The sequence below is a fragment of the Ctenopharyngodon idella genome, chromosome 22 (genome assembly GCF_019924925.1).
Source record: "Ctenopharyngodon idella isolate HZGC_01 chromosome 22, HZGC01, whole genome shotgun sequence".
In the NCBI taxonomy this organism is placed as follows: Eukaryota; Metazoa; Chordata; class Actinopteri; order Cypriniformes; family Xenocyprididae; genus Ctenopharyngodon; species Ctenopharyngodon idella.
This window is the reverse complement of record NC_067241.1, coordinates 4,103,857-4,131,142: the sequence shown is the minus strand read 5'-3', so window position 1 is coordinate 4,131,142 and position 27,286 is coordinate 4,103,857. Positions and strand designations below refer to the sequence as shown.

The 27,286-nt window shown below is 36.8% G+C and overlaps 1 protein-coding gene across 3 annotated transcripts in view; it reads right to left on the bottom strand.

Moving 5' to 3' along the window:
• adcy6b (adenylate cyclase 6b) overlaps positions 1-26,448 on the bottom strand; it is a 41,387-nt gene extending 14,939 nt beyond the window's left edge. The window contains exons 1-7 of one of the 3 annotated variants that reach the window (XM_051879904.1): positions 26,220-26,448; positions 24,126-24,322; positions 22,780-23,668; positions 20,329-20,358; positions 2,393-2,542; positions 1,964-2,085; positions 1,017-1,128 (exon numbers count right to left, since the gene is read on the bottom strand). In XM_051879904.1, coding sequence (XP_051735864.1) covers positions 1,017-1,128; positions 1,964-2,085; positions 2,393-2,542; positions 20,329-20,358; positions 22,780-23,667 — 1,302 coding nt within the window. In that variant the 5' untranslated portion in view covers position 23,668; positions 24,126-24,322; positions 26,220-26,448. Of the gene's footprint in view, positions 1-1,016; positions 1,129-1,963; positions 2,086-2,392; positions 2,543-20,328; positions 20,359-22,779; positions 23,669-24,125; positions 24,323-25,987; positions 26,193-26,219 lie in introns of those variants that run through there. The other 2 variants (XM_051879905.1, XM_051879906.1) reach the window with 2 other exon arrangements.
• Between the last annotated feature and the right edge of the window lie 838 nt (positions 26,449-27,286).

Below are 27,286 nucleotides of genomic sequence, written 5' to 3'. Positions count from 1 at the left end.
TCAGACATAACAGCACATTTATGCAATTATTATTGCAGAAATCCTCAATAATATGATTCTATGATGTTTGGGGGCATTGTGGGTGGCTGCCAGTGCTGGATATATGGTTGTAAAAGAGGTTCTTAGTAGCATATCGACTGGTTTTTGAGATTTTTTTTTTTTTTTTTAGTATCAGTTGATATTACATATTTAATTATGCATGTTCATTTCCTCTATTTTTACATTTAGATTACCTTTTCTGTCATCTAACACTCACTTAAAGTTATTCCTTATAAACAGTAATAATTTAATAATGTTGAATTTAGCAATATCTCAAAATGAATATCCATTTTTCATACTTTACATTAAATGTTGCGATGCCTAAATTCAATACTAGCATTTAAAACAATTGATTTTAGCCTTAAGTGTTTTATTTTTAATTTATTGAGACAAAATAAATAAATATTATACATTTATTTAGACAAAATTGCACAAATAGTATACATTTTAATATTGGCCATTTTATAAGTTAGCTAGACCATAAAATGAAAATAATTACTAGCTTGTCAATATTGGCCAGAAATGTTAAATTGGCACATCCATAGTTGTTAAACTGCAAAAAAATATTTCTCAATGAGTTTTTTTTCCCGACTTTTTAACCACTAAATATATATAAAAAAAAATACTTAAAAAAAAGAAACATTTATTTACTTGAATAGCAACACTGCATATGATCCTATGACTTATTTTAAGATAATGTATCTTTAATACAAATATATTTTGTCTTAATACACTGTCAAATTCTTTAACAGATTTTTAACTTGTTTATACAAAATAAACTCATATTAAAGGTACATTCTCTGAAAAGTATTATTATTTTATTGAGAGTTGCTTCAGGTAAATGTATCTTATTTCAAGTATTTTTAGATTTTTAATTGGAAAATTAGACCAAAAACATTTTATTATGCACCAGGTAAAAAATCTAGGTTGCTAACAAAAACAGTAACACTAAAAATGAATTATTGTTGTCAACTTACCCAAGCCAATTTATCAAAGCGAGCAAAAAGCTCATTAAGGGTCATCACCAGCTCCTGGGCTGTGCACTGAGATGCCAAACTGGTGAAACCCTCAATGTCCGCAAACAGGATACTGTTGAGAGGACAGACAGAAGACAAAGACAGACAGAGAAAATGAGATCAATAATCACAGAGCACCTTGTCTGGGTCACTGAAGTTGGTTTGATGGGCTAACCGAGAAAAAACATTGATTCAGTTCACTTTCTGAATGGAGGGTGGCCACTTTCAATACTTTAGTCTATCCTTCAATTAGAAAAGCAGGACTTGGCTGGTGTCCTTAAAGCCCTCATAGCCATGAGGAGGAGAGGCAGTCATCAACTACAATTTAAGACATGACAGAATGGACACACTGTAAGGACACATTACCGTGCAACAATAGATGGCACTGTTGCCCTCATAAATGGCTGATAAAATTCACAACATTTTGGAAAGCAAGATTCCTATATGGTCTGTGAAATTAAGCATTTTCAAGTTTTCCAAGCACAGATGCTGGCTAAGATTATGTGGGACAGCATGTTCATAAGTGCTGAATTCCACACACTCCAAACATGTAACTGCATTACTAAAGTGGCTTGCTTTCTGTTAAGTGATGGTGTAACTCCTGGTATATCATAACAAGTTGTTGTATCCCAACTTGACCCTCAGAGAAAACAGGGGGGAAAATGAAGGAAAGTCACGTCTCAAGGACTGTCAGTGCAATAATCTGCGTTTAAGCATTCAACATAGCTTCAGCCTTGGGAAAGATAACCTTAAGCGGTATCAGTGTCTAATGTGTCTGTTTTATCCAGACTTGTCGCCTGCTTTAATCACATTGGTGCTGAGTGTTATAACAGTGTCGGTTCTCATTCGGGAGGTGTGAGGACAACATTGGCAAACATTACAATGTGCTGGTCTTGGCATTTGTGTACCTGACGTTGTCGTGTTTCTGGATGTAGATCTTGTGGAACATCATATCCTCTTTCTTAGCGTTGATGTCTGCCTTCATCTCCATGGCAACGTGCCTTGGCAACACGGAGAGCAGCAGGCGCTCCTGGATCAGGTTTGAGATTACACGTACACATGTAAAGCATGTATACAAGTACACACACAAAAAAACTTTTTCTGAACAACAGATTAATATTAACAGACACGTGTGTATTTCCCCCCCTAAAATCCCTTTGAACGTCTTTGCAGTGCTGTGCATTAAAGGGGATGAATTTAAAGTTGCATCTTTTCTCACAAGGTTTAACTGTGCTAAGACCTAAAGCACAGCATGCTATCAACATGCCTCATGCACATTCATGAGGTAAACAAGTGTGGCCGGGTAGGTGTGTTTGTGTACTCAAGTGCTTGCCAACCTGCTGCTGGTTCTCTCTCTGAAGGTGTATTCTGGCTTGGATGTATCCTCTGGTCTCCTTGAAGGCCTGTCTCTGAGACACCTCAGCTGGGTAGTGCGTGCAGATGCCAATGAGGTTGGTGCACAGTAAAATCACTGCATTGGCACATAACTGCAGAGAAAAAGAAAGAGAAGAGTAATGAAATGGTGATTTTTAGACAAAGAGGAAAACAGACTGTTCCTGTTTGCGATCAATGATAGAGATTCAAAGCTCACCCCTTTCAACATGGGTCTCACTTTGTTTTAAAGGAGGGCACAGCCATGCTGATTTTGATGTCACAAAAATGGTAAAGCTCATTAATATCAATCTGGTCATTCGCCTATTAGACAGCTTACAGCTTGGTTAAAATAAAGCAGCACCTTCATGATGGTAACCATCAGTACACCCACACTGTTCACTATGATTTATTGATTTGATAAACTAAGACAGATATATATAGTTTATATATATATATATATATATAAACTCATTCAGCCAATAGTGATTATGAAGATTGATGTCTTTCTAATTCAACCATGTCTGGCTACATATCATGATCATTTTTTGCCTTACTGAATGGCAAAACGGTGACTCATGTCATGTACTGTCCTAAATGTTCTTACTCATTTTTCTATCCATCCCACCTGTGAAACACATGACCTTTGAGATCTAGCTACCATTTCTTATGATCATTATAACATTAGTAATGAACACAGAACAGAGACCAGACACAATGTATCGGCCATGAGCTCCAGAGAGCTGGGGTGGAGTATCTCTGACTGTCTTACTGCCTGTACTACGTCATCAATCATACTGAACACACAAAATTTCAGGGATTTTAGAGTGAGAAAGAGTCTGTATCAAAAATACATATTGAGCGAATAAAGTTGCTTCCCAATGCTGAAAATAAATGCTTGGAAGTCCATATCTCTGAGGATGTGATTAAAAGTGAATACATATGTTTTGTCCAGAATTTTTTGTCCTTCAACTTCAATCAGTTCCCTGTGTGTTCAAGGAAAAAAGAAATATTAATTCTTTTGAGCCAATCACAGGCTTTACTGAAGCTGCGTTTTATTTTTAATTATTCAGCATTTCAGTGTCATTAGCAGTTCATATATATTTAAAAAGCAATTTAAGCAAACAAAAACACAACACAGTTACAGAGCACAAAGAAATGCAATCATAATGTCCAAGAACAGCTGGAGACCTATTAAATGTAATATTGGAAGGCGTTAGCCCTACTTTCTACAGTAATATGAAAAGCATCCAGCAATCAGCTTTGAGTTTCAGGTCTTTTATCTCTATATCAGTACAAGTATCTGGGGTTTAGATGGTATGCAGCCAAACCTGTGTGTTTAAGAGAACTTAAGATGTTTTGCGGTCTTACTGCAAATGGTTTCTGAGAATTGTGTAACAGTTATATGGACAACATTTTAATCAGTTAATCTCATAAAAACATATCCAGGTCGCATGTCGCCACAAATCAAAAGAAACTATATTTTGGATTAAAAAAAGCCTATTTTAAGACCTTTAAGATTAAGTACATTTCTTCCCCAAATTCCCAGTACAGTAATGTATCAGTTTTACTTTTAAGTTGTTTTTTTAAAGCACATAATTTCCATTTTTAAATTATTTCTATTAACTCAAAGGTTATTCTCATTAGATTGTCATAAGTGTAATAAATTATAGGGAGATGTAAAAATGCAAAAAATATGGATGGTCCTAAAAGGCTTCATTTTCTAAGATATGTTATGCATTTATTTATTTATTTATTACTTGTTTATTTGCCACTCCACACATATATGTAAACATCCCATTTTCTCTCATTAACCATTTCAGTCCTATCCGACTTTTGGTGATTCTATGATTCCATTCGCGAGAGACTGTCCATGAATTTTCTTGCCAATGTTTTTTTTTCCGGGGTAGGTTGCCAGGTCTTTCCCCAGCCCTCACCCATTACATGGCTTGGGGCTCACACACAATAGGGTTGTGCCGATGGACGATATCATCGTCTATCGTGATGGGAGACGCCATCGTGATGGAGAGACACCATTGTGATGCCACGCCCCCGCCCCGCTCCGCTGCGAGTCTTGCGAGACGACACCACAGACTGTAAAAAAATACACACAATAATCCTAGTCTCTTCTATAGACTATAGTTAACCTAAAATCTTTGCAGGAATTGCTCTGTAAATTAAATTGAGAATATAACTAATGCATATATGCTATTTTAAATACTGTAGTCTATGTCAGAGACGTGATGTGTGTTAGTCTGTGAAAATAACATGTCAGGCATTTGATCTTGACATTGTTAGAATCTTGTCTTTTTTACATGTCTAACACTGTACATTTAACTTAAAATATTTAATTTTGTACAAGAAAACAGCCCTTATTAATGAATTATAAGTAGCCTATTGTAGTGTCTCAGGAGATTGTGCTCATTGTAGCTCTGTGGCTATACTGCACTGAAGCGGCATTTTAAGATATAAACCCAGAACTCAGCGAACGTCAATTAACTTTTGTCTGGTTAATAAATACCTTTAAAGACAATTTTCCTTGGCCATAATGTCAAATCAAATGAAAGAATGAAAGTGATTCTGATAACACAAATTTATTAAAACACAGAAGAACAACAAAGAACAAGAGCGCCATTGTATCAACTCTTTAAGTGGAGGAACGCTACTTTTTTTTCCCCCTCACGTGCAACCTATTGGAAAGCCCGGATGACTAAATTATATGAATAATATACTGTATTTGACGAAATTATTATGTAAAGAGATATATTAAAATAAAAAGTGCTTAAAAGTGCACAGCTCTTCTTAAGTGGAAGAAAGCTACTTTTTCCCCTCTCACGTGCAACCTATTGGAAAGCTCGGATGAGTCATTAGTTGGGTTAGTAAAATAACGAAATTATAGGTTTTAAGTAGAAAAAAAAATCATGTAAAGAGATATATTAAAATAAAAAGTGCTTAAAAGTGCACAACTCTTTTTATGTGGAAGGAAGTTACTTTCCCCCCCCCTCACATGCAACCTATTGGAAAGCCCGGATGAGTCATTAGTTGGGAAATAAAATAAATAAAGTAATAAAGTAAAATAACGAATAATAATTATATAATTATAATTATAAAAATTATATTATAACGAATTACGACGATATCATCGTCCATCGCAATGTTTTACTGTAAACATCGTCAACTGCCAATTTAGGGGACATCGCCCAACCCTAACGGACAATTTAGCATCTCCAATTAATCTATATTGCATGTTTTTGGATTGTGGGGAAACTAGAACACCCAGAGGAAACCCACGCAGACACAGGGAAAACATGCAAACTCCGCACAAAAAGTATTCCTTGCTCAGTCGAGACTCGAACCAGTTTGTGAGGCACTGTGCCACCCTCATATATATATTCATTTTCTATTCAATTCAATTCATTTTCTAGGCCCATTAGACCCTTCACTTCTGACTATATGATACCGTCTCCATGTAGACAATGCTCCACAGATAGTTAGGCTATGTCCTGCCTCTTCCTAGTCTCCTTGCATGGTTATGTTATCGGGTTTACATGGTCATGACATGAGTTGAAATATTGATTATGACTGTCAACACACAAGGTCAAAAAGTGATTATCACGTGTAAGAGTACAGTTCTACCATCGACAACCCATACAAACACATCTAGTGAATTTTCCATTAGTCAGAAACAGTTTGCCTGAGAGAATTTGTTAAGGCCTATTTCTCTGCAACAAGCATTTTCTTCTTTGCCAAAGAGGAACTGTCTTTATTTATCCACTTGACAAGAAATGGCACAGCAGAGCTTCAGAAAAATAGCATCACTCCCTCTTTCAAGTGCCCCTAGAGTGAATGAACAAACATCTTCAGATTTTAGAGTTCAGGAAGAAAAGCCAGACCCATCAGGCATCCATATGCGCAGATGACGTTATTGGTTTGCGTAATTTTAGCAATAAGGTGGGTTGTGTGGTCCATCTGCACAAGTTTTCCAAAACTAAAAAAGGCAGTTCTATTCAAAGGACCCTTACTAACGCCAACGGTCCAAGCCACCAAGCTGATTAGGCATGGAAAATGTGAGGATGACACAACAGATTGTTAATTATCCAGCTGTGGCCAGAAAAAGAATGCAACAAGATGTGCAGAAAGTAATCAACTAGGCGAGTTATCATTCTCCAACTAATTGACTCGCAAAATACTACTTGATATAACTCGAATAATACTCGAATGCCAAAAACTGATTCATCTTTGTGCTTTTGCTTGCCACTGAATTCCTCACCTAAATTGCACCATTATAACTGAATACAATGGGGTGGTGCTGTGGATATTTGATGTCATCTGGCTTTAAGCTTCCAAGTTTAACAATATATTCATTCAAATTTGATTCTTGTTAGAGTCATATATCCCACGTGATGATTATCCACTTATGTGTTGGAAAAAAATGTGAAATGCTACAAAAAACTTGGGCAGACAGGTATCAGTGTGCGGGCAGACAGGTATCAGTGTGCAGGCAGACTGCATTTTCTCCGTAGCAGGGCTTTTTGTTAACAGGTCAAGACTGTCACCATTTCATTTTCTGGAAACGAACATGTGAAATTATAAAAATGAGATGGTCTTTATATAGACAGAGATTGTATGTGCGGATTACCCTAATGGTGGGAGTTTAATTTTCTAATGGGATTCTGTGTCTCTCAGTGAGTAATCATTATTAAATCTTGTTTTTTTGTTTTATTTCATTTATTTTCAGAAGTCTCTTATGCTCAACAAGGCTTCATTTATTTGATAAAAATACAGTAAAAACAGCAATTTATTCCTTATTCCTGTATTTTTAGCAGCCATTACCCCAGTCTTCAGTGTCACATGATCCTTCAGAAATCATTCTAATATGCTGATTTGCTGCTGAAAAAACATTCTTATCATTAACGTTGAAAACAGTTTGTGGAAAAAGTGATACATTTTTTCAGAATTCTTTGATTAATAGAAAGTTCAAAAGATTTGCATTAGAAATAGAAATCTTGTAACATTATAAATGTCTTTACTGTCACTTATAACCAATTTAAATCATTCTTGCTAAATAAAAGTATCTATTTCTTAAAAAAAAAAAAAAGAAAATGACCCCAAACTTTTGAATGGTAGTATATGTATCATACTTGTAATTTAAGTAATTTTAAGTAGTTGCAAAATCAGTTACTCGTCTTTGATGAGTTAAAGTACTCTACTACAAAATTAGAAAATGCCAAACCATAAAATGTGCCAGTTTACCATAAATGTCATGGTTGCATTAGTCTGCTAATGTTTTTGTACTGATACATGACAACAAGCCCACCTGCTTCATTCCTGTGATCTCCAATATACAGCAGCCCCCCTCAGTTCATCTGTATTATTTCATCTATATCACACTGACTGAGAGTAGATCATATCAGTGAAATTTAAAAAAGCGTCTGACATTTGAGCTGACAGATCTGACAGAAGAAATGTCACATGCTTTTACCTCACAGCAAAACTGATTAAATGACACTGTCAGATGACATGTCAGATCAGCATGTGTGTGTGTGTGTGTGTATGTGTAAGACAATGAGCCACACAGCGAGCAGTCAGTCTCTCAGTGTTAGGGGACTATGTGTTTAGAAATGTCAGAGAATAAAGACACTGCTGTTTTATTTAATCGCCATATTAAAGCTGAACAGAACTGACACAGATTGAACCTTTGGTGCCAAAGTGGTAAACTAGAAAGTAGGGACACTGAGCCAACCTATGCCTTTCCAAATCCTTAGCATTCATTTTATGTGAAACTATTTCTTACTCTCATGTGAGGACTTTTCTGCTTGGGAGTAAAAGTTTGTATACAGTACACACCATTTCTGCATCCAAAACATACCTTTCAAAATGTTGCTGACACGTGATTGTATGGAGAAGGGCTGATGTGGGAAGAGTGAGGGATGATGGGATTTTATTCAGAGAAGCACTTAGTGCCTTCCTCTTCAGCAGGGACTTTTCCTTCCAAAGAGTCTAAACATTGGCTTATAAGGTGGTACACTGAAACTTCTTCTGCTTGTAACAGAATTTAGCAGTGCCACAAAAGTAGCTAACATGAAGGAGATACAGAAAAGATTGAGAAACAGAAAGAAATCTAGACTAACAAAATAATTATTTGCATACTGTGCTCTTTCCATCTCCTCTGAAAGATGCGCAAATATATCACAGACTATGAATATGAAGTCATTACATGTTTCATGACTATGATATAATGATGGTGTTCAAGATTTAAATGTGCTGTGGGGTCACATGACTCAAGACTAGAGCAGAAATCCGTCCAGATGTTGTTGCTGTCTTGGCAACCACAAGTTGAAAACATCAAGTTATAGGGAGTGGTGTCACTTCCAGACCATTAACTTTGTCAAACATGACTTGTGCTTGGGTGGATTTACTCTCGGTTCACTTTGTCACTTTCTTGGAACAAAGAAAGTAATGAAGAAAGACAGAGGGGAAAAAATATTATTTAAATAAGCTTTATTAAATTGTTTTAGTTTTGTTTTCAATAACAAAATTTCTGTTTGAAGGAAGGAAGCCAGGCACAAAGAAAAAAGGAAATGAAAGAAAAAAGGAAAGGAAAGGAAAGGAAAGGAAGGAAGAGAAAAGAAAGGAAAGGAAGGAGAGAAATGAATGGAAAAAGGAATAAAGAAAGGCATGAAGCAAAAAGAACAAAAGAACACAGAAAAGAAAAGAAAAGAAAAAACAAAAGAAAAAAGAATGGAAGACAAAAAGGGAAAAAAGGAAGGAAAGAGAAGAAATAAAGAAAAGAAAGAAGGAAGAGAAAAGGAAAGAGAAAGAAGGAAAGAAATGAAAGGAAAAGGGAATAAAGAAAGGCATGGACAGGACAGGACAGGACAGGACAGGACAGGAAAGGAAAGGAAAGGAAAGGAAAGGAAAGGAAAGGAAAGGAAAGGAAAGGAAAGGAAAGGAAAGGAAAGGAAAGGAAAGGAAAGAAGATTGGGATTTGGACTTTGGCCTTTTTGGCACTGAGCTAAGTCACAGCTTGGGCCAAACAAAAATCGGTCTGAGCTGAGCAGTGAATCCATTCAATGAACTTTGAGAAAAATGGAACCAAACACAATGGGCTCATCAGATCTGGATCAAGGCCATGCAATAGATAAAGGAAGAATACTGATGCATTTATGTTTTAAAATCATGTCGCATATCTCCCAGAGACAAAGGGAGATTTTCAAAACAAAGCTCGACGCTAATAGCACTCTTCATCAACCATCTTCCTTATTAAACTAATTTGAAAAACAATAATTGGGAGATTTCAATGTTTTCCCCAGATTTCAATGGAACCCCACCCATACAGCATCTCAGTCCTGGCACAATACCACAGACCATCCTCAGGGAAGATCATGCTATCTTGACGTTTGCTGCTGTGAGCTACAGCGTCCTGAAACCCCTCGAGCTACTAGGACCACTCAACACGCTAACAGCCCCTCGCTCTCGCAGAGATAGAAACACTGATTGCCAGCACTTGACCTGCTACTACGCCATGTCAACACATCCCTTGCTAAGGCCTGTTTCACACTAGATGCACACGCACAGCTTCCACTTTGCCTGCGCGTCCAAAATGAAACGGGTGTACCACTGGAATTAATGTTGTCAAAAGTACTGGTACTTCGGTACCAAGTCGGTACTGAAATTTTGAAAATGTGACGATACCCGCATTTCTGTAGTACCAGTAGTACCGAGAATCCGGGTACGTTCGGTACCCACTGATAGGGCTGTGGCAGTATTTACTTGAATATGACACGAGTGAAGCACAAAGCTTTGTTCACAAAAGAAATAATAGGTTAGCAATTAAATGTGACATTGCAGCCATGGAAACATTTTGGTTCATGGCGGATGAGAGAGGTACGTGAGTCCATAAATTTAAGCTTTGTATTCTGTTTTGCGAATCGCGATCTGGTCACCCAATTAGCAGAGAATTTAACAATATTCCATTAGTTATTCCACTGAACATGGAATCTCTGTTTCTTTTCCCAAATCTTCACTCACGAAGGGGATTATAAACGTTTCTTTCTTTCGTTCGCATTTAGGTCTATTATAGGCTATTCGCATTCTTTACTGTGGTAAAGTAGAAAAAACACCGCAGGACAGAAACCTTTTTGCTTGCACATCAATTTCTATTTAACACAGTTTGTGTTTTTTATTAGACTTTATAAGGCATTGAGGTAGCCAAGTTTATTTGTATAGGGCGTTTCACCTGGTGATTTTTACTTTCGCTTTTTTTCTGGCAGCGCAAATCAAACATAGCCTGAATGTCTTGCCCCTGCGGAGGATAAAACTTGCTCTTCAGACCTTTTACAACAAGTTGCTTGTAACATCAGGAGATAACATGAAGATATTATTAAAGAGAAATGGTCTCTTTCCTGCTCGTGTCCCACATTCCTCTCAAAGAGCAGAGCGGTAGGCTATATGACGCATCTTTGTGTGGAAATAAAAAAATTAATGTTTTTAAATAATATTTAACTTTCTTATTATTTAGGTTACCATTATTTACCGATATTTATTTCATAGTTTTACAGGCTGTAGTGTGTTGTTTCACTGACGGAATAGCTAAAATAAACACGCACGTCTGTTACCACTGTTGAAAAAACCAGCATATGCTGGTAAGGTAGGTTTTGAAGCTGGTATGCTGGTTTGAGCTGGTCCATGCTGGTCCAGGACCAGCTTAGGACCAGCATGGACCTGCATAAACCAGCTCAAACCAGCATACTAGCTTCAAAACCTACCTTAACCAGCATATGCTGTTTTTTTTCAATAGCACAAAATGGATGTTTGAGCATTTATTTATTTATTTTTTATATTTCAAAATTTATTTCATTGAGGTAGCCTATATATACACACACAAACATACTCCAAATACTCCACACACATGCTCCAAATCATATTTAATATGTTTTTAAAATAGGCTATATAAAATAGTACCGAAATTGGTACAGAGAACCGTAAAATTTTCATGGTATTGGTACCGACTACTGGAATTTTGGTACCATGACAACACTAACTGGAATGTTGCATAGAAGTTTCATAGTTGTTACATAGAAGTAGCCAGGAGCTGGCTGATTTATATTTATGTATATCATCTTCCTCTCCTTCTCCTGCTTTATTCTGATACAGTCTTATACTAAATCTATGGCACAAAACATACAGTGTGACGAGAGTACTCCAATTCCCAAAAGAACGGGTTGGTTCTTTTAGTGAAAACACTAAAAACTAAAATCAGTCATTTTAAATACTACAAGTGAATTTAGGCATAACAACATTATAATTATAACAGCATGAAAAATGGATATTCATTTTGAGATTTGCTAAAGATACATTTAACAGTGTTATTACAGTATGTGAATACCAGATTCAGATTTAAGCCATTATTCACTGACATTATTGTTTGACTGTTTTGGTCACCATTGACTTTCATTGTATGGAAAAGAGCTGCTTGGACACAGCTGCTATACAGCTGCTATACCATAAGGATTAACTCTTTATCTGTCAATCCTGATCTCAGGAGCCATTGCACAAAGCAAACAAACAAGATCAGAGGGAATTAGAGCAGGAGGAGTGGTGGAGAACGAGCGAGGATGAAAAAAAGAGGCGGCAGAACATCTAAATGAATAGATAAGTAGGCAAAACAGTCCGTTTCTGGGAAGTCGATGTTGAGCGAAAGCTCTGGTTTCACTGTGCTATTACATAAGAAAGCCAAAGCCCTACACACACTGGAACTCGGCCCAGAAACGTAATATTATATACACACGTATAAGCGCAGGACATTATGCTCGGATTTAGTTAAAGGTCCATGGAGGACTATATCGACAATTTAATCATGATGTTTATTTGAAGGGAATGTCGGATGCAGCTGAAGTGTTTGCAGCATGAGTGAGAAAGCTTTTAAGTTTTAAGGGTGGTCTGTGAACTGCCTTACCAAGAAAATTCTTGGAAGGACAAACTCATAAAAACATATTTGACCTCTAATGAACTTGTCATAACTTCTGAGTTCTCATCCCTACATCACTGACTGCATTAAAAAGCAGGCATATGAAACACAACTTTACTACAGAGCATTTTAAGCTATGTTTAATGGCAAATAAATGGTAGTTTATGAGGATTTAAAGTCCACTCATTAACATGAGGACAAAAGCAAGTGAAATGAGGTTAAGGTCAAAGTTTCTTTCTCAATTTAAAACAAATTTATTCAGGAATATGAAGCCCGATATGCGGGTCATGCAGAATCAGACTCATTTCCTCTATGTTCTACTATAGGATGGTTTATTTCTTTATCATTCATAATAGTTTGAGGCCCCGGGACCCTGATAAATTACCATGTCAGCCTGAAGAAAGAGGCAAATTTACAAATAGGCCACAGAGTCAGTCATCTGATTCTAGACTATGAAAAAAGCCCTCAGCAGGGCAAAAGATGCATTCGCCTTTTATAGCGCAATAATTATCTCATCAAAACAAACAGCTGCGAATTAGACATATTCAGCAATAGTACAATAGGCTTGATGCCTTTGGGCTCAGGACATATGACAGCTGTATACAAATGATCACAAACAGAAAGCCAAAGGGAAAACAAACTGAGGATCCAAACAAACCAACAAATTAGCACTGACCTAAAAAGCTTCAATGCGTGAGACTGAAAACTGAGTTTTTACCCATCTGTTCTAATGGTTAAAGGGATAGTTTTAACCAAAAATGAAAACAGACGCCTGCTTTCAAATGCTCCCATGTGTATCTGTGTATGCGCTTGAAGAAGAGCGTCATTGATGACTATTTACAACATGTGAACACAATGGCCAATCAGAGGTGTTTATGAATCCGCTCAACATCTCTCAAAGCACCACAATTTGAGTACCAAATGGTACCGAAGTCGGTACTTTTGACAACTCTACTTAACGTCGTGCTGTTATTTTGTTTGGTGGAAAACAAAGAAGACATTTTTGAAGAAATAGCTAGTGCAGGGGTGTCCAATCCTGCACCTGGAGGGCCACTGTCCTGCAGAGTTTAGCTCCAACCCCAATTAAAAACACCTGAACCAGCTAAACAAGGTTTTTAGGCCTACAGGAAATTTCCAGGCAGGTGTGTTGTGGTAAGTAGGAACTAAACTCTGCAGGACAGTGGCCCTCCAGGACCGAGTTTGGACACCCCTGAGCTATTGCAATATAACGAACAGCTCATAGTGACCTGGGGCTGTCGAACATCACAAAAAACAACAGTAAAATTAGCAGTGCACCTTATAATGTTATAATGTAACACCTAAACTTATTTGTAGTAGTCAAAATGATCGATTGTATACAAGTGTAATATTGGGCATAACATGAAAATAAATTGTTGGTTACACTATACAGTTCAAATGTTTATACATTTTAAAAAAATAAATAAAAAAATAAATAAAAATCAAAAAATCAAAAGTGACAGTAAAAAATTCAATTTCAAATAAATGCTGTTCTTTTGAACTTTCTATTTTTAAAAAATCCTGAAATAATGAATCACAGTTTCCACAAAAATATTAAAGGGTTAGTTCACCCAAAAATGAAAATTCTGTCATTTATTACTCACCCTCATGCCGTTCCACACCCGTAAGACCTTCGTTAATCTTCGGAACGCAAATTGAGATGCGACGAGAATATTTTTGGTGCGCCAAAAAAACAAAATAACGACTTATTTAGTGATGGCCGATTTCAAAACACTGCTTCAGGAAGCTTCGGAGCATAATGAATCAGTGTGTCGAATCAGCGGTTCATGATTCGATACGCTGATTCATCATGCTCCGAAGCTTCCTGAAGCAGTGTTTTGAAATCGGCCATCACTATGTAAGTCGTTATTTTGTTTTTTTTGGCGCACCAAAAATATTCTCGTCGCTTTATAATATTAATATTGAACCACTGTACTCACATGAACTGATTTAAATATGTTTTTAGTACCTTTATGGATCTTGAGAGAGGAAATGTCATTGCTCCCTATGCAGGCCTCACAGAGCAAAAAATCAACAAAAATATCTCAATTTGCGTTCCGAAGATTAACGAAGGTCTTACGGGTGTAGAACGGCATGAGGGTGAGTAATAAATGACAGAATTTTCATTTTTGGGTGAACTAACCCTTTAAGCAGCTGCAGGATTGTTTTCGATGTTGATAATAATAAGGAATGATGATTTCTTATGATGATCACATGACACCGAATGGCTGCTGAAAATTCAGCTTTGCCAGCACAGAGATGAATTATGTTTTAATTGAACGGTAGTGTATATCCAGCAGATTTTTAATACAAGATCAGTTCATCCCAAATTCAATTATATGAATCAACTATAATATTCAAGGTATTGCATGGCTTCGGAAGCCTGTAGTTACTGTCACAACCTACTTTTCTCTTACAGAAAAAAAAGCATACGAGTTTGCAAAAACATAAGAATGAGTAAATAATTTGAATTCATTTATTTTATTTTGGGTTAACAGATAGTTCATGACAAAAACAAATGAAAAAGAGACAAAAGTGGCCTGTCGATGTTACTGAAGTCCATAAAATAAATGTGTTCCTCATTTCTATTCTGAGCCCTGTGCTAATGTGCTCCAGGACTACACTGAGCCTGTCTGTCACAAGCACACAAGGTCAGACAAGCACAGTGACACACGTGACAGGCACGTGACAAACGCCTCCTCCTTCCCGGCATGGACATTATGTATTGTTTACATAAATACACAGAGAAACTGGTTTAAGAGAAAGTTCTCACAGGGAACCGCTATGTTCCTAAGAGACTTCAAAAGCACCATGTCAGGAATTTTTTTATCATTATGATGAACTTGGAAAGGGCAAAATGGCACTGGGTAGTGCTTGACAAATTCACGCTGAACAACAAACACAGCGTTCCTTCACACAAATACTCGAGTAATCCCAAATAAAAAAAATGGCATGAAAGTGAAGGCGTCCTAATCTAAGGATTACACAGTAGACATTGAGCTCTCAGCAGTCCAAGTCACAGAATTTAAGGCAAATGCCGAGGCAAATCAAGCAATTTTCTACAGGCAAATGAGCCAAATAAAATGCCATACTGCTCTAAAATCTACTTAAACCTTTCAGAGTTCTCAATTCTCCAAAGCACACAGGTCACCACAATGGCCTGAATCCAAAAAAAGATGGCCTGAAATCCCACAAAACATCAGTTGGTCCCTGTGCAACGAAACATACACTGAAAGAGAGAGACCTAAAGGTACAAAGGTGGAATATATAGAGGAGAAGGAGAACAGTGGAAATCAATAGTTTCCTCAGACGAAAAAGACAAGAATGAAACAATGCTTTAAAAGCACATCAATACCTGAATAATCTGATGATTAGATTTAGATATATCAAAAGGAATGTAAAATATCAACCTCCATCACCAAAATATAAAAGCATTTACTTAATGTCGTTTGAAACCTGTATGACTTACTTGCTTTCGTGGAACACAAAAGAGATTCTGATAAATAGGTTGCTCTTTTCCATGAAATTACAATTAAAAAATGACAGAATAAAAGTAGTCCATCCAATTTTACAATATGATAGCTTTGGATGAGAAAAAGACTTAAATTTACGTTGTTATGAACTACTTATGTTTTTTATCCTTTTTGTATGCTTCTGGTCTAAAATGAGCAGACATACAAAACTCAATGACCTTTGCAACAGAGAATAACAGAGTTTTAATTAAATGTTTTTTGTGGGTAAACGTTGATAAAATGTTATGACTGACCATATTATTCTCTCTCTAGTTTATTTTTTCTAACTGTTTACAGTTTTACAGAGTGAAACACTAGAGAAATAAGCAAGGGGGGAAAGCACTACAGCCTGTTTGCCATGATAATTAACATTTACCACCATTTTTGGAATCCTAATACATTACGTTTGGCAGTCACAGTGCTAAAGCCCAGTATTTGCTTTGAGTGAGAAAGCCCTGGTCATTAGGAAACCATAGAGAGTCTGCTATAACAGGCCTTGGTGTGATCTGTGTTTGAAATGTTATTATTAGACACACTATTATTACAATCTTTATCACCACACTCATAGAGTACAACATTGTACTTATCATTAAATCCTAATTTATGACACCTCCTATGCTGATTAGTCAGGCACGGTGGTCCAGTGCTCAGGGCAGAGCAAGCGCTAATCTTGAGGTTGACCCCAGGTCAGCCAGAAGTTTTGACTGATCACTCAGCAGGCAAAACAGCTGTTGGTGCTACAATTTTGAGACATGTGTTTGTTAGCTTTGCACTTTATGGCAATGCAATTTCTAAAACGAAATTTGATTTGAAAAGGCTGGAGATGAGAATTGTATAGAATTGTATAGAATTGAATGATCCTGGTACTGATTCAAATTCCACTTAGCGATTACATTTCATTACAGTGATAGTTCACTCAAAAATGAAAGTTCTATCATTATTTACTCATGTCGTTCTAAACCTGTATGACTTACTTTCTTCTGGGGAAGATATTTTAAAGAATGCTGCAACTGTTTTTGTCCATACAATGAAGGTCAATGGGGTTCAAATAACATTGGACCTCATTGACTTTCATTGTATAAAAAAAACAAAAAAACAAAACTCAGACATCAAAACATCTTTTGTGTTCCACAGCAGAAAGAAAGTTATACAGGTTTGGAATGACATGAGGGTGAGTAAATGACAGATTTTTTATTTATTCATTTCATTTCAAAACAAGTGCTGCGAGTGACCTTTATTATTCACTGCTAAATTATACAGCTAAATAATTCTATTGTCATAGGGGCAAAAATATATTTCAAATAAAAAATGATGCAAAATACAATTTAATGGCCAATACGAAATTTTTATGGTTTATACACAGATGTGGCAAAATTTGAAGTGCTTTGAATAAAGCTTCTTTTGAAAATACCTTCAAAAATAATTCAAAACCATTTTTTTAAATGAGGCGGTTCTGAACAAAAACTGAAGTCTACATACAATTATTATAACAGAATACCAACAACTAGTGAGCTGAAATCATTCAAATACTGCCATCTGATTAGTGGCACATGAGAACATGCCTATAAACCAGCATGACATCACCACTGAGCTCACAGGAATTATCTACATGCCTGCATTCTTCATAAACAAATGCATTGTTCATAAGTATTTGATGTACAGTTAAAATGCATGGCACTCATATACTCAAGTGCAGTTATCCGTTTCTCGGCTGCAGTGGAATGACCATCAGCGCATCTCAAAACAACTCATCGTATTGTACAAACAGGTTTTTCCCCATGAGCTAGCTACCGTATATGCTGCGGGCATCTTGCTAAAATGTCACTCTTTGCTGTTCACATTATAACAGGTACGCTAACTTATATTGATTTCTGCTTCCATGAACTTTTAGAACAATTCCAGAGAGTAAAAAGTTATTCTAATTTCCCAGGAATTTCACTTGAATCCGTTTTCAGGAATCAATATAGTCTAAATATACAGTGTGTTCAGCTATGCACCAGTTAATTTAGCTACTATACACAAGCGTGTAACCAGGTCTTGGGCTAAAAATAACATGTTCAGCTTGGTGTCTCTGAAAAAGGTGTTACATTTATGTCTTTAATTTGCTGGTCTCTTCATGAGCCTAGTTTAACCCCACGGGACAATGTTGGAACAAAAGCCACAGAACAGGTGCTAGTGCCAGTGCCGGTGAAATCACAGAGTCTGCAGCCTCTCCATATGACAAACAAAATACATGCCTGTCAATAAGCAGTCAGGTGACCATACATTTTTTTCAATTGAACGATAGGCTTTGCCTTACATTTTTATCTATATACAGCTGGAAGTGGGCAGTTGTCAATAAAGGCCCACTCACACCAAGGATGATAACTATAATGATAACGATAAGATACAGTTCTAGAAATTGTTCTAAATATAAAAGAATAGCAGAGTCCACACCACTGCTATAACGATAATTGCACAGAGAAACGATATAGTTGGAATCACTTTTAGAATATTTTCCAGCTGATGAACGATAAAAAAAACATTGACAACCAATCAGAATCAATCCCGCTTTAAAGAGCTCAAGCATTTAAAGTGGCAGACGACAAAACTGCAGTGAGCGTCTAAAATAAACAGAGCATTATCGTGCGCTGGTGTGGACGCTAATATAGTTATTGTTATAGTTATCTTGTTTTTGGCATGAACGGGCCTTAACATGACACTTTTTGTAATTAACATCAAATTTATTTATTTTTTACAAATTGATTGGTTTGTGAAAATTGGACATTATATACCAGAGCCAAAACTGAATGCGAGTTTGCTAAAACAATAACTATTTAGCTAATGATTCAAATTATCCAATAGCCTGTGTGGCCTAAGTGATGTCATCACAAAAGAAAAGTTGTTATAGAGAAAGAGTAGGAAAAATTTGAATAAAAAAGACAAATTTTAAAATTTGGAACAATGTTGAATCATTCACTGTAAGACCAGGATTATGTAATATACAAGATTTTAATCACTTTTCACCTTAGTTCTTGTGCCTAGCACTGTAAAAAGAATCCTGTTAAATTTATGGTAAAAAAAAAAAATGGCAGCTGTGGTTATAATAATGTTTCCAAGTCTTACTGGATGCCTGTACACTTACAACCGTACATTTCATTAGGTGATATGTTAAAAAACCTATTTAAACAACTAAAATCAGCCTTTTTCCCTTAAAATGTACTGATAACCGCCACAATAATGCATGAGTTGTGTCCCAAATGACGCACTATACACTTACACTAAACACTTATACACTATGTACTTATGTGCATCATCCGGGTATTTAAAGTGCACTTTTTCATTTTAGAATTTTCTGTGTGAACGCACTACTCACACTATTTATACTTAAAAATGTCATAGAATAGTGCATAAGTACGCGAATTGGGACGCACCTATGGTCAGTACTCGTATATAGACGTGTGCAGGGTCATACACACAAACACAAAACACCATCAGGGTAATACACGAGACACTAAAGTAATGGTTAACTAATAAATGGTTTAACATCACATTATATGTAATTTTTTTGTTTTTTGCAAGTAAAAACTATGAATTACCATATAATCTATGGAAGAAAAAAAACAGTAAAAGGATATTTCCAGAAGTCCCTGCATTATTCATCACATATGATTACATTATTTATGAAATATTTACTTTTTCACCGTATATGGTAAGATAACTTACAGCTAACCAATTAACATGTTTTTACTGTAGCATTTTCACAGTATTTTTCTGTAATTTTTTCTGTAACTTTTTTACAGTGTGGTGTGACAAATGAAATGTTTTTAGTCAGAATATTCTAGGTAATCTCTCATTTAATATGTAATCATAAAAACTGAATTAAATTAAAAAATAATAATTATAAAAGATTTAAATACCATTTTAAATAGTTTTGGATGAACTACAGCACGTCACACCGCAGGACATGGCTACTTTCCAGAAGTATTTCATGTCAATTACCCCAATCTGAACAGCAAAATTAATCCCTCCCTGCCACTAGTCCAGAACTTTAAGAGAGCAGCAGTATGGAGCTTTTCACCCACACAGAGGCACGCCATGCACATAAAGCCTCTGCAGCTTCCACAACTGAGGGCTATCTCATGAGCTCTGTTGTGAAAAGGGAATTCGTGACTACAAGTGAGAGAGAGAGAGAGAGAGAGAGAGAGAGAGAGAGAGAGAGAGAGAGAGAGAGAGAGAGAGAGAGAGAGAGCGAAAGAAAGGCCTGGGGTGGCTGTCTTTTTTCAGCCATGAGCGTCAGTCCGGCGCTATTTCATACTGTCGATCGCCAGCCATTCCTGTCACCACATTCCGCCCCACACCACCCCATCAGTGTGTATCTTCACAAAGACAGCTATTGTCCCGCTGGTGATCGCCCACTGACCTGCTCTATCTGCACTGCACCGCTGGTCATCTCGGAGGGACACGCAAACAGCACAGCGAGAAGGAGTGCAGGGGTGTGAGAAGGGATGTGGGGGACAGAGAGAATGGAAGAAGGGAGAGAGATAAAGGGAATGAACAGTAGATGAGCTTTCTGAGGTATAGCTGCATTTCTCAGATTAGACCGTTTGGCCACAGGATGAAGAAAAAAAGCTTGTCCCCCTTCCATACTAGTCATCCAGGAACTAGTTGATCGCTTATATCAAATTGTTTAAAGGAACACTCCACTTTTTTTTCATTTTTTTTTTTCATTTTCCGTCGGTCTTAGTACACGATGTAACTACAGAAGAGTCAAGTTTTAAATAGGAAAAATATCGAAACTCTTTGGTCATTTTTGAGCGAGATGCTAACGGTCTAATCAGATTCAATGAACTAAGCTAAGCTATGCTAAATGTGGTACCGCCAGACCCGGAGATCGGCTGAATGGATTCGAAAACGGTAAAACTCAACTGTTTAACTCTAGGGGAGTTGGAAAATGAGCCTATTTTCAAAAAAAAAAAGTGTAGATAGTCCTTTAAAGAGGATGAATTTAAAAACAACTTCTCAGAGAGTGTTTTATCATGTCATTTTTTAGTGTGCATTACTTTCAACAAGCCAAAACCCTTTAACACACCACTTGTGTAACAAATGCGTATAATAATAAATTAAGACATTTACTGTTGAACTTCAAAAATCACCTGCTTTGAGCTAAATTCCCATTATACATAATCCAAAAGTCTTTGTTTTTGTGATGACTATGATAATTAAATATTTAGCATATTTGTTTTAATTGTTTAATATTTAACAAAAACCTCAATTTTATGAAGTAAAGCAAGTGCTTTGTTTGCGCAAAAAAACAATTTACCACTTTATTTACAAAATATTAATCTCCAACGTGCGTTCACGAGAGCACCATGACGCATGTTGTGTTGATGCGAGAGCAGACGTTGTTGTAAATAAAGTGGTAAATTATGTTTTTTTGCGCAAACAAAGCACTCGAGTCACTTCATAATATTGAAGTTAAACCACTGGAGTCACATGGATTACTTTAATGATGTCTTTACTATCTTTCTGGAGCTTAAAAGTGGTAGTTGCGTAGGCTGTCAATGGAGGGTGAGAAAGCTCTCCGATTTCATTAAAAAGATCATTAAGATTTGTGTTCCGAAGATGAACAAATGCCTTACGGGTTTGGAATGACATGAGGGTGAGTAATTGATGGCAGAATTTTCATTTTTGGGTGAACTATCCCTTTAATTAATTCTGTTAATTTATTCTTCAAAAAAAACAGCATTTATTTGAATCTTTTGTAACATTATAAATGTCTTTAGTCTTTACTATCGCTTTTGATCAATTTAATGCATCCTTGCTGAATAAAAGTATTAATAAAAAAATCTTACTGAACCCAAACTTTTGAATGGTACTGTATATTATATTGGATAAACAAACTTGATCGGTCACGCTGTATTTGCAAACTACAAGAGAACTGAACTCCTTCCATCCTTAACCTAAGACTTTTCTCACCAATGCACTTTAGAACAAAATATCATGGAGCAAACATGGATGGCACACCTTGCTTGCTCCCTGTAAGAGAGCATTTATATAAGGCACTAAGCAGCCACACAACCAATGGACTTTTGTCCTGCATTGATTGTCCACAGGGCTGGAACCTATCCCAAATGTCTATGACGAGAATCTACAAGTACATGCTCTGGGGCACAGCCCGAGTCAATCAGCAGCCATTATCCCAATCCATTTCTATCATGCTGAGTGCCAAGTGGAGAGCCCACAGCCCAGCTGTCTAAGGAGCAAACACACAAAAGCCCAAGCTCACTGAACCAGTATTAACAGTGTCAGCAATAGATCACATCGAACATTGGGGATGTCGTATGTTAGCCACAGCATAAAAACATTGCATGTTAAATGCATCATATTAAGAGCAGTTAAGGACAAAGCAAATTTTGAAAACTTTGGTAACTTCGATCCATCTACATTGCAGTCTTAAACTGTTGTGCCAGGCATTCCTTTAAAGGCACTGAAACAATAAAACTTTCAAACAATAACGAATTATCCGCTGATCTCTGTGACTCCTTAAAGGGTTAGTTCACCCCAAAATGAACATTCTGTCATTAATTACTCACCCTCATGTCATTCCAAACCTGTAAGACTTTCGTTCATCTTTAGAACACAAAAGAAGATCTTTTTGATGACAGAATGCTGTCATATTTCCTTCCATAGAATGCCTTCGCAACTGAAACTTTGACGCTTCAAAAAGTTCATAAACAGATTGGAAAACTAATCCATATGAATCGAGCGGTTTAGTCCAAATTTTCTACAATTAAATAATGACATATAATTTCAATATAATTTCAAATATTCCTTTAAAATGATTTTAAATGTTTGAAAAGTGGACTAATACCTGTTTGGAAAGGAAGTCATTCTTAAGGTTGAGTCTCCATGCCATAATAATATGAATGGTGGACAGCACAGCTCCGGTGATCACAGCTGCCCTCATTCGCACCGGCAGCAGCGTGTAGATGATGTAGATGAAGAACACGGTCCACCATATCCCTTCAGATGCACTGGGTGGATCCACCATCAACAAACCAAACACCTGCACCACCACTAACACTCCCATGACCAAGTAGCTCACGATCCACATGTAGTCCTGGTGGAAGCCATTTCTGTTACACACCACCATCAAGGCTAAGAAAAGGCCCATGGCTACGGAGAGCACCGAGGCAAACGCCACATCTGGCGGACCTTGGACGCAGTGGAACGCCAGCATAACCCCGCAAACCACAACCAAAACCCCCATCAGCATCGTAAGAGAGCTCTGGTTGAGCCTGAAGAAGTACCGTTGATACAGTCGCTCGAGCTTGGCCGACTTGAACTTCTTGGACTGAAAAACATCAGCCAGACGCAACAAGCAATTTAAAAAACACCTGTCAGGACCCTTTCTCTCCTCCCTGCCGCCATCAGGGTCCTCACCATCTTTCGTTTGCCTCGTCTCAGCATCTTCAAATGCCAGGTCCACGGCTCTCAGACCCACATCACCCTTCCTGCCATAATGGTCTTCCTGCCAAACACAACGTGTGCTGAAGTTGCTGCTGGTGGCGCCCCCTGCTGCACGGGAGTAGTGTTGTGACGGGGGCTCTGTGGACTCAGGGTCCCGTAGACAGCTCATGTAGCGTGGATTGCATAGGGATGAGCCCCTTTTACGCCTCGATTTCCTGCCATTGCGCTCGCCCCATGCCGTCTTATGGTTGTCCACTCTTGCAGTTTTAAAGCCATTGACCCAAGACATTCTGATAAAAAAAAAGGTCCATGAGAACAGAATACTTGCTTAAATGAATATTTTTTTATTTGAATTATTTATCATGTCATATCAGCATCAAAGGCTATATTCATGTAAAAAATAATATACAGTATACAATTAAACTTATTACAACACCACAAAATCTTTAATATTTTCTCGAAATTCTTAAAAACATAACATGTTCCCTTTAATACAGTCCTATAATTGTTGGTCATTCCACTTTGGATGCTTTTTAAACAACACTGTAGGAATTTCCATGCTTTTCCTACTAAATTCCTACATAAGCACAATTTATATTTGTCTACAAAATTAATTCCAAGCATTTAAGCATAAGCCTTTAGATAGTTTTTAGGATCATGAAATTCAGTCAACTGTGTTTAAACTTTTTAACTGATAGCTTATTTACACAGCGAACACTGCCAAGTAGTTTAGCGAGGTCGACTTACCTGTGTGGTTTCCCCTTTGTGTGGCGGCACTGCTCTCTTTAGCAAGGCACTGCATTTACTCTAGTGTAGAGAGATAATATTACCAGCATTTTTCTGAGCAAAGGGTTTGTCAAGTTCCGGGACACCCAGTTAAGCACAGGGTCAACAGAAAATCCTTGTATAGCACCAAGACCTCTGCATCTCTCAGCCACCCGAGTCTGTTGATTCAACACAAATAGAGCAGATGCAGCATGAGCAGAGCGTAAAAATGAAAGAAAGAAAAAAAAAGCACACGACAAACCTCTCTGAGATTATGAGAGTCTGATTACTGCTAATAACTTTCTTTAATAGCTGTTGCTGAATTTGTTGTTGACATTAATTTGTTTATATTCATGTTTACGTCTCAATAGGTTAGTAAAGAAGAGTATTGATTTCAAGCTGTAATTAACCGGCTATTTCTCAGAAATGTTAATTCAAGTAAAAAGAGCCGAAAATCCAAAGAGGAAATACTCTATTGTTAGAATTGACAGATGCTAAAAGTGTCCAATCAATCGCACAGTAAATCTATGAGTGAGAACATCACAAATGCAAACGTTTGAAAAGACTTAGGTTAATCCGACTGTCCAATTGCAGAGATTTTTAAAGCTAACCACAAAAACAGTGTGTTGTAGGACAGGGAGATTTTCCCAAAATAAACACACAGGCCAGTTCCTAGCTTGCTGTCTGACAACAAAGGACTTACTGCCCATGTGCCATCATAAGTCAATGCTCTGTAATTCAGATGAAATTGTCCATGCTTCCCCAAATTTGCTCAGATGAGTCACCGCTTTACCTCATGTCAGGGGCATTAGTGACTTCAAACGATTTTCTTAACAACTGTCTGGAAATTAAATAAGACGTAGCCAACTCCAACTCAGCTTTGAAATACAGATTTTAACCGCAATGACATCAAGATGTTTTAGCATTATCCAACACTAAAATTCATCTAAAAATCTTTATTGAATTTTTTTTTGTAACACGGCAGCATTATTTAAAATCATCAGTAAATCAGTAAAGGTGGCAAAAATGTGATAAAATTTGTGAAAAACTTTTAAAGACTAGTTCCAAGATGTACTTTTTTTTTTTTTTTTTTTTTTTTTTAAACATATGTAAATACTAACCCTACAATCTTATTGGAAAAAATTATTTGTTGGATAAAGAACATCTACATGACAAAAATACACGTTACAATTCATCTGCCCTTTAATGTATGAGCTTGAAAGGCAAAACGTGTATTGATCAAAATCAAACACAGCTATCTAAATAAAATTACGGTGGTCTGCGGGATACTTGGGCTGGTTTTTCCTTCATGGATCCCACTCTAGAGACATTGTGGTTTCACATTCTATTGCAAGCACTAATTTAACTTGGCAGGAAGATTCAACCATTCATTCAGTACTGACATGAGGAAAAAAAAAATGTAAGGGATGACAAAAACTTCAAACCTTTAACTTTGCTGCAGTAAAGCTATAAACAAGTATGCCTATGTGAGAAGAAAGATCCTGAACTTTAACACATCAAACTGTATAGACTAAAATGCTTAGAGAAAAATAAATAAGTCATAGTGCATATTGTCCAACTTTGCCAGAGTCTATATACCTCAAAACCAAGACCATGAGAGAGTCTACAGGCATTACACTCAAAAGACCATACAATATTATGACCTATATATGCAATAGCATGATTTAGACACGCAACATTAAAATTTTGCCACATTTGTTAAATAAATGATCACCATAAACAAACTCTGAAATGTGGACAATGTATCTGGTTTCTAGTGCATTATGGCATTATAGAGCCCCTTTGCAGTAGGGTTACTGCTGCTGAATGCAAACTAAACATACCTGACCGTGAAGAACTTGATCTTGAGAGACAAACGCAGCTACATATCCTGTATTTCTCCACTTATACTACTGTTAATTCGCTTTCATCAACGATTACTGCAACTGTAACATGTTGCCTGAGGTTCTTACGCCGCTGCTGCTGCTGCTGCTAACAAGCCCGACAACACACTGCAAAACAAGCACACATTTCAAGAGTAAGCGAAAGCACATCCGTAGGGCAAGCAGCACTCACCGAAAGCCCCCATTAATCAGCAGCGTAATGTGCTTCAGTAGCGAAATCACGGAGTGGAACTGTCGCTTGTCCGACAGTGTGTGTGTACGGCGAGTGACTGGGCGATGGTTACATTCTCACGCACGCTTCTGATACAGTCACGTTCGTCTTCATGCTTCTTCACGCGCTGCTACTATCCGCTGAAGTCGGGAGTCCCCCTAGAGGTGCAGCCTGCGTGTGTGTGTGTGTGTGTGTGTGTGTGTGTGTGGTGGGGGGGGGTTGGTTTTACCAACATTATGGGGAGCAAAGATGTCCCCACATAGATAAACCAGAAATTTCTGACATTGTGGTGACCAGCCATAACACACTGACACGCTTAATAAACACGCTAAACAGAAATGAAAACGTAAAATGCAAAAATGTTTCGAATTGGAGTAGGGATATTGTTAGATACAAGATATTAGCTCAGTCTACAAAAATAAAAATTGAATTAATGGAAAGTCCCCAACTATGAAAACACTGCCCGGTTACACTTGCAGGACTGAATTGAGAATGGCTTTTAAATTTAAGTACAATTCCTGAATTAAGGTAGCAAGTGAATTTACAATACAATCCTGATTTAATAAAGTAGAATTAAAATGAACTGAAATTCAAAGTCTATAAGTTATATTCATAATTTAGCCTATTCATATTAATTAATTCAAGTGAAAGAACTGTATTTTTTAACAAGAAAATAAAAGTTGGCTTTACAAAATCTTGTTTTGAAAGTTTGAAAAAAAGTGTCAGTCTATAATCTGTAATTGACATAACTGAAAGATGTATAATGTATGTATATATATATATATATATATATATATACACACACACACACACACATATACATATATACTTTAGTAATTATATATATATATATATATATATATATATATATATACACACACACACTCATATTTATAAGACTTAACTTCCTCATGCTTTGCCCCAAATCTAATATGTCAACAGGTTTGTGATTTAGGTTAGGGTTTAGAGGCAGGACCAGTAAAAAAAAAAAAAAACATTGCATCTAAGAAATAATCACTAATATAGCT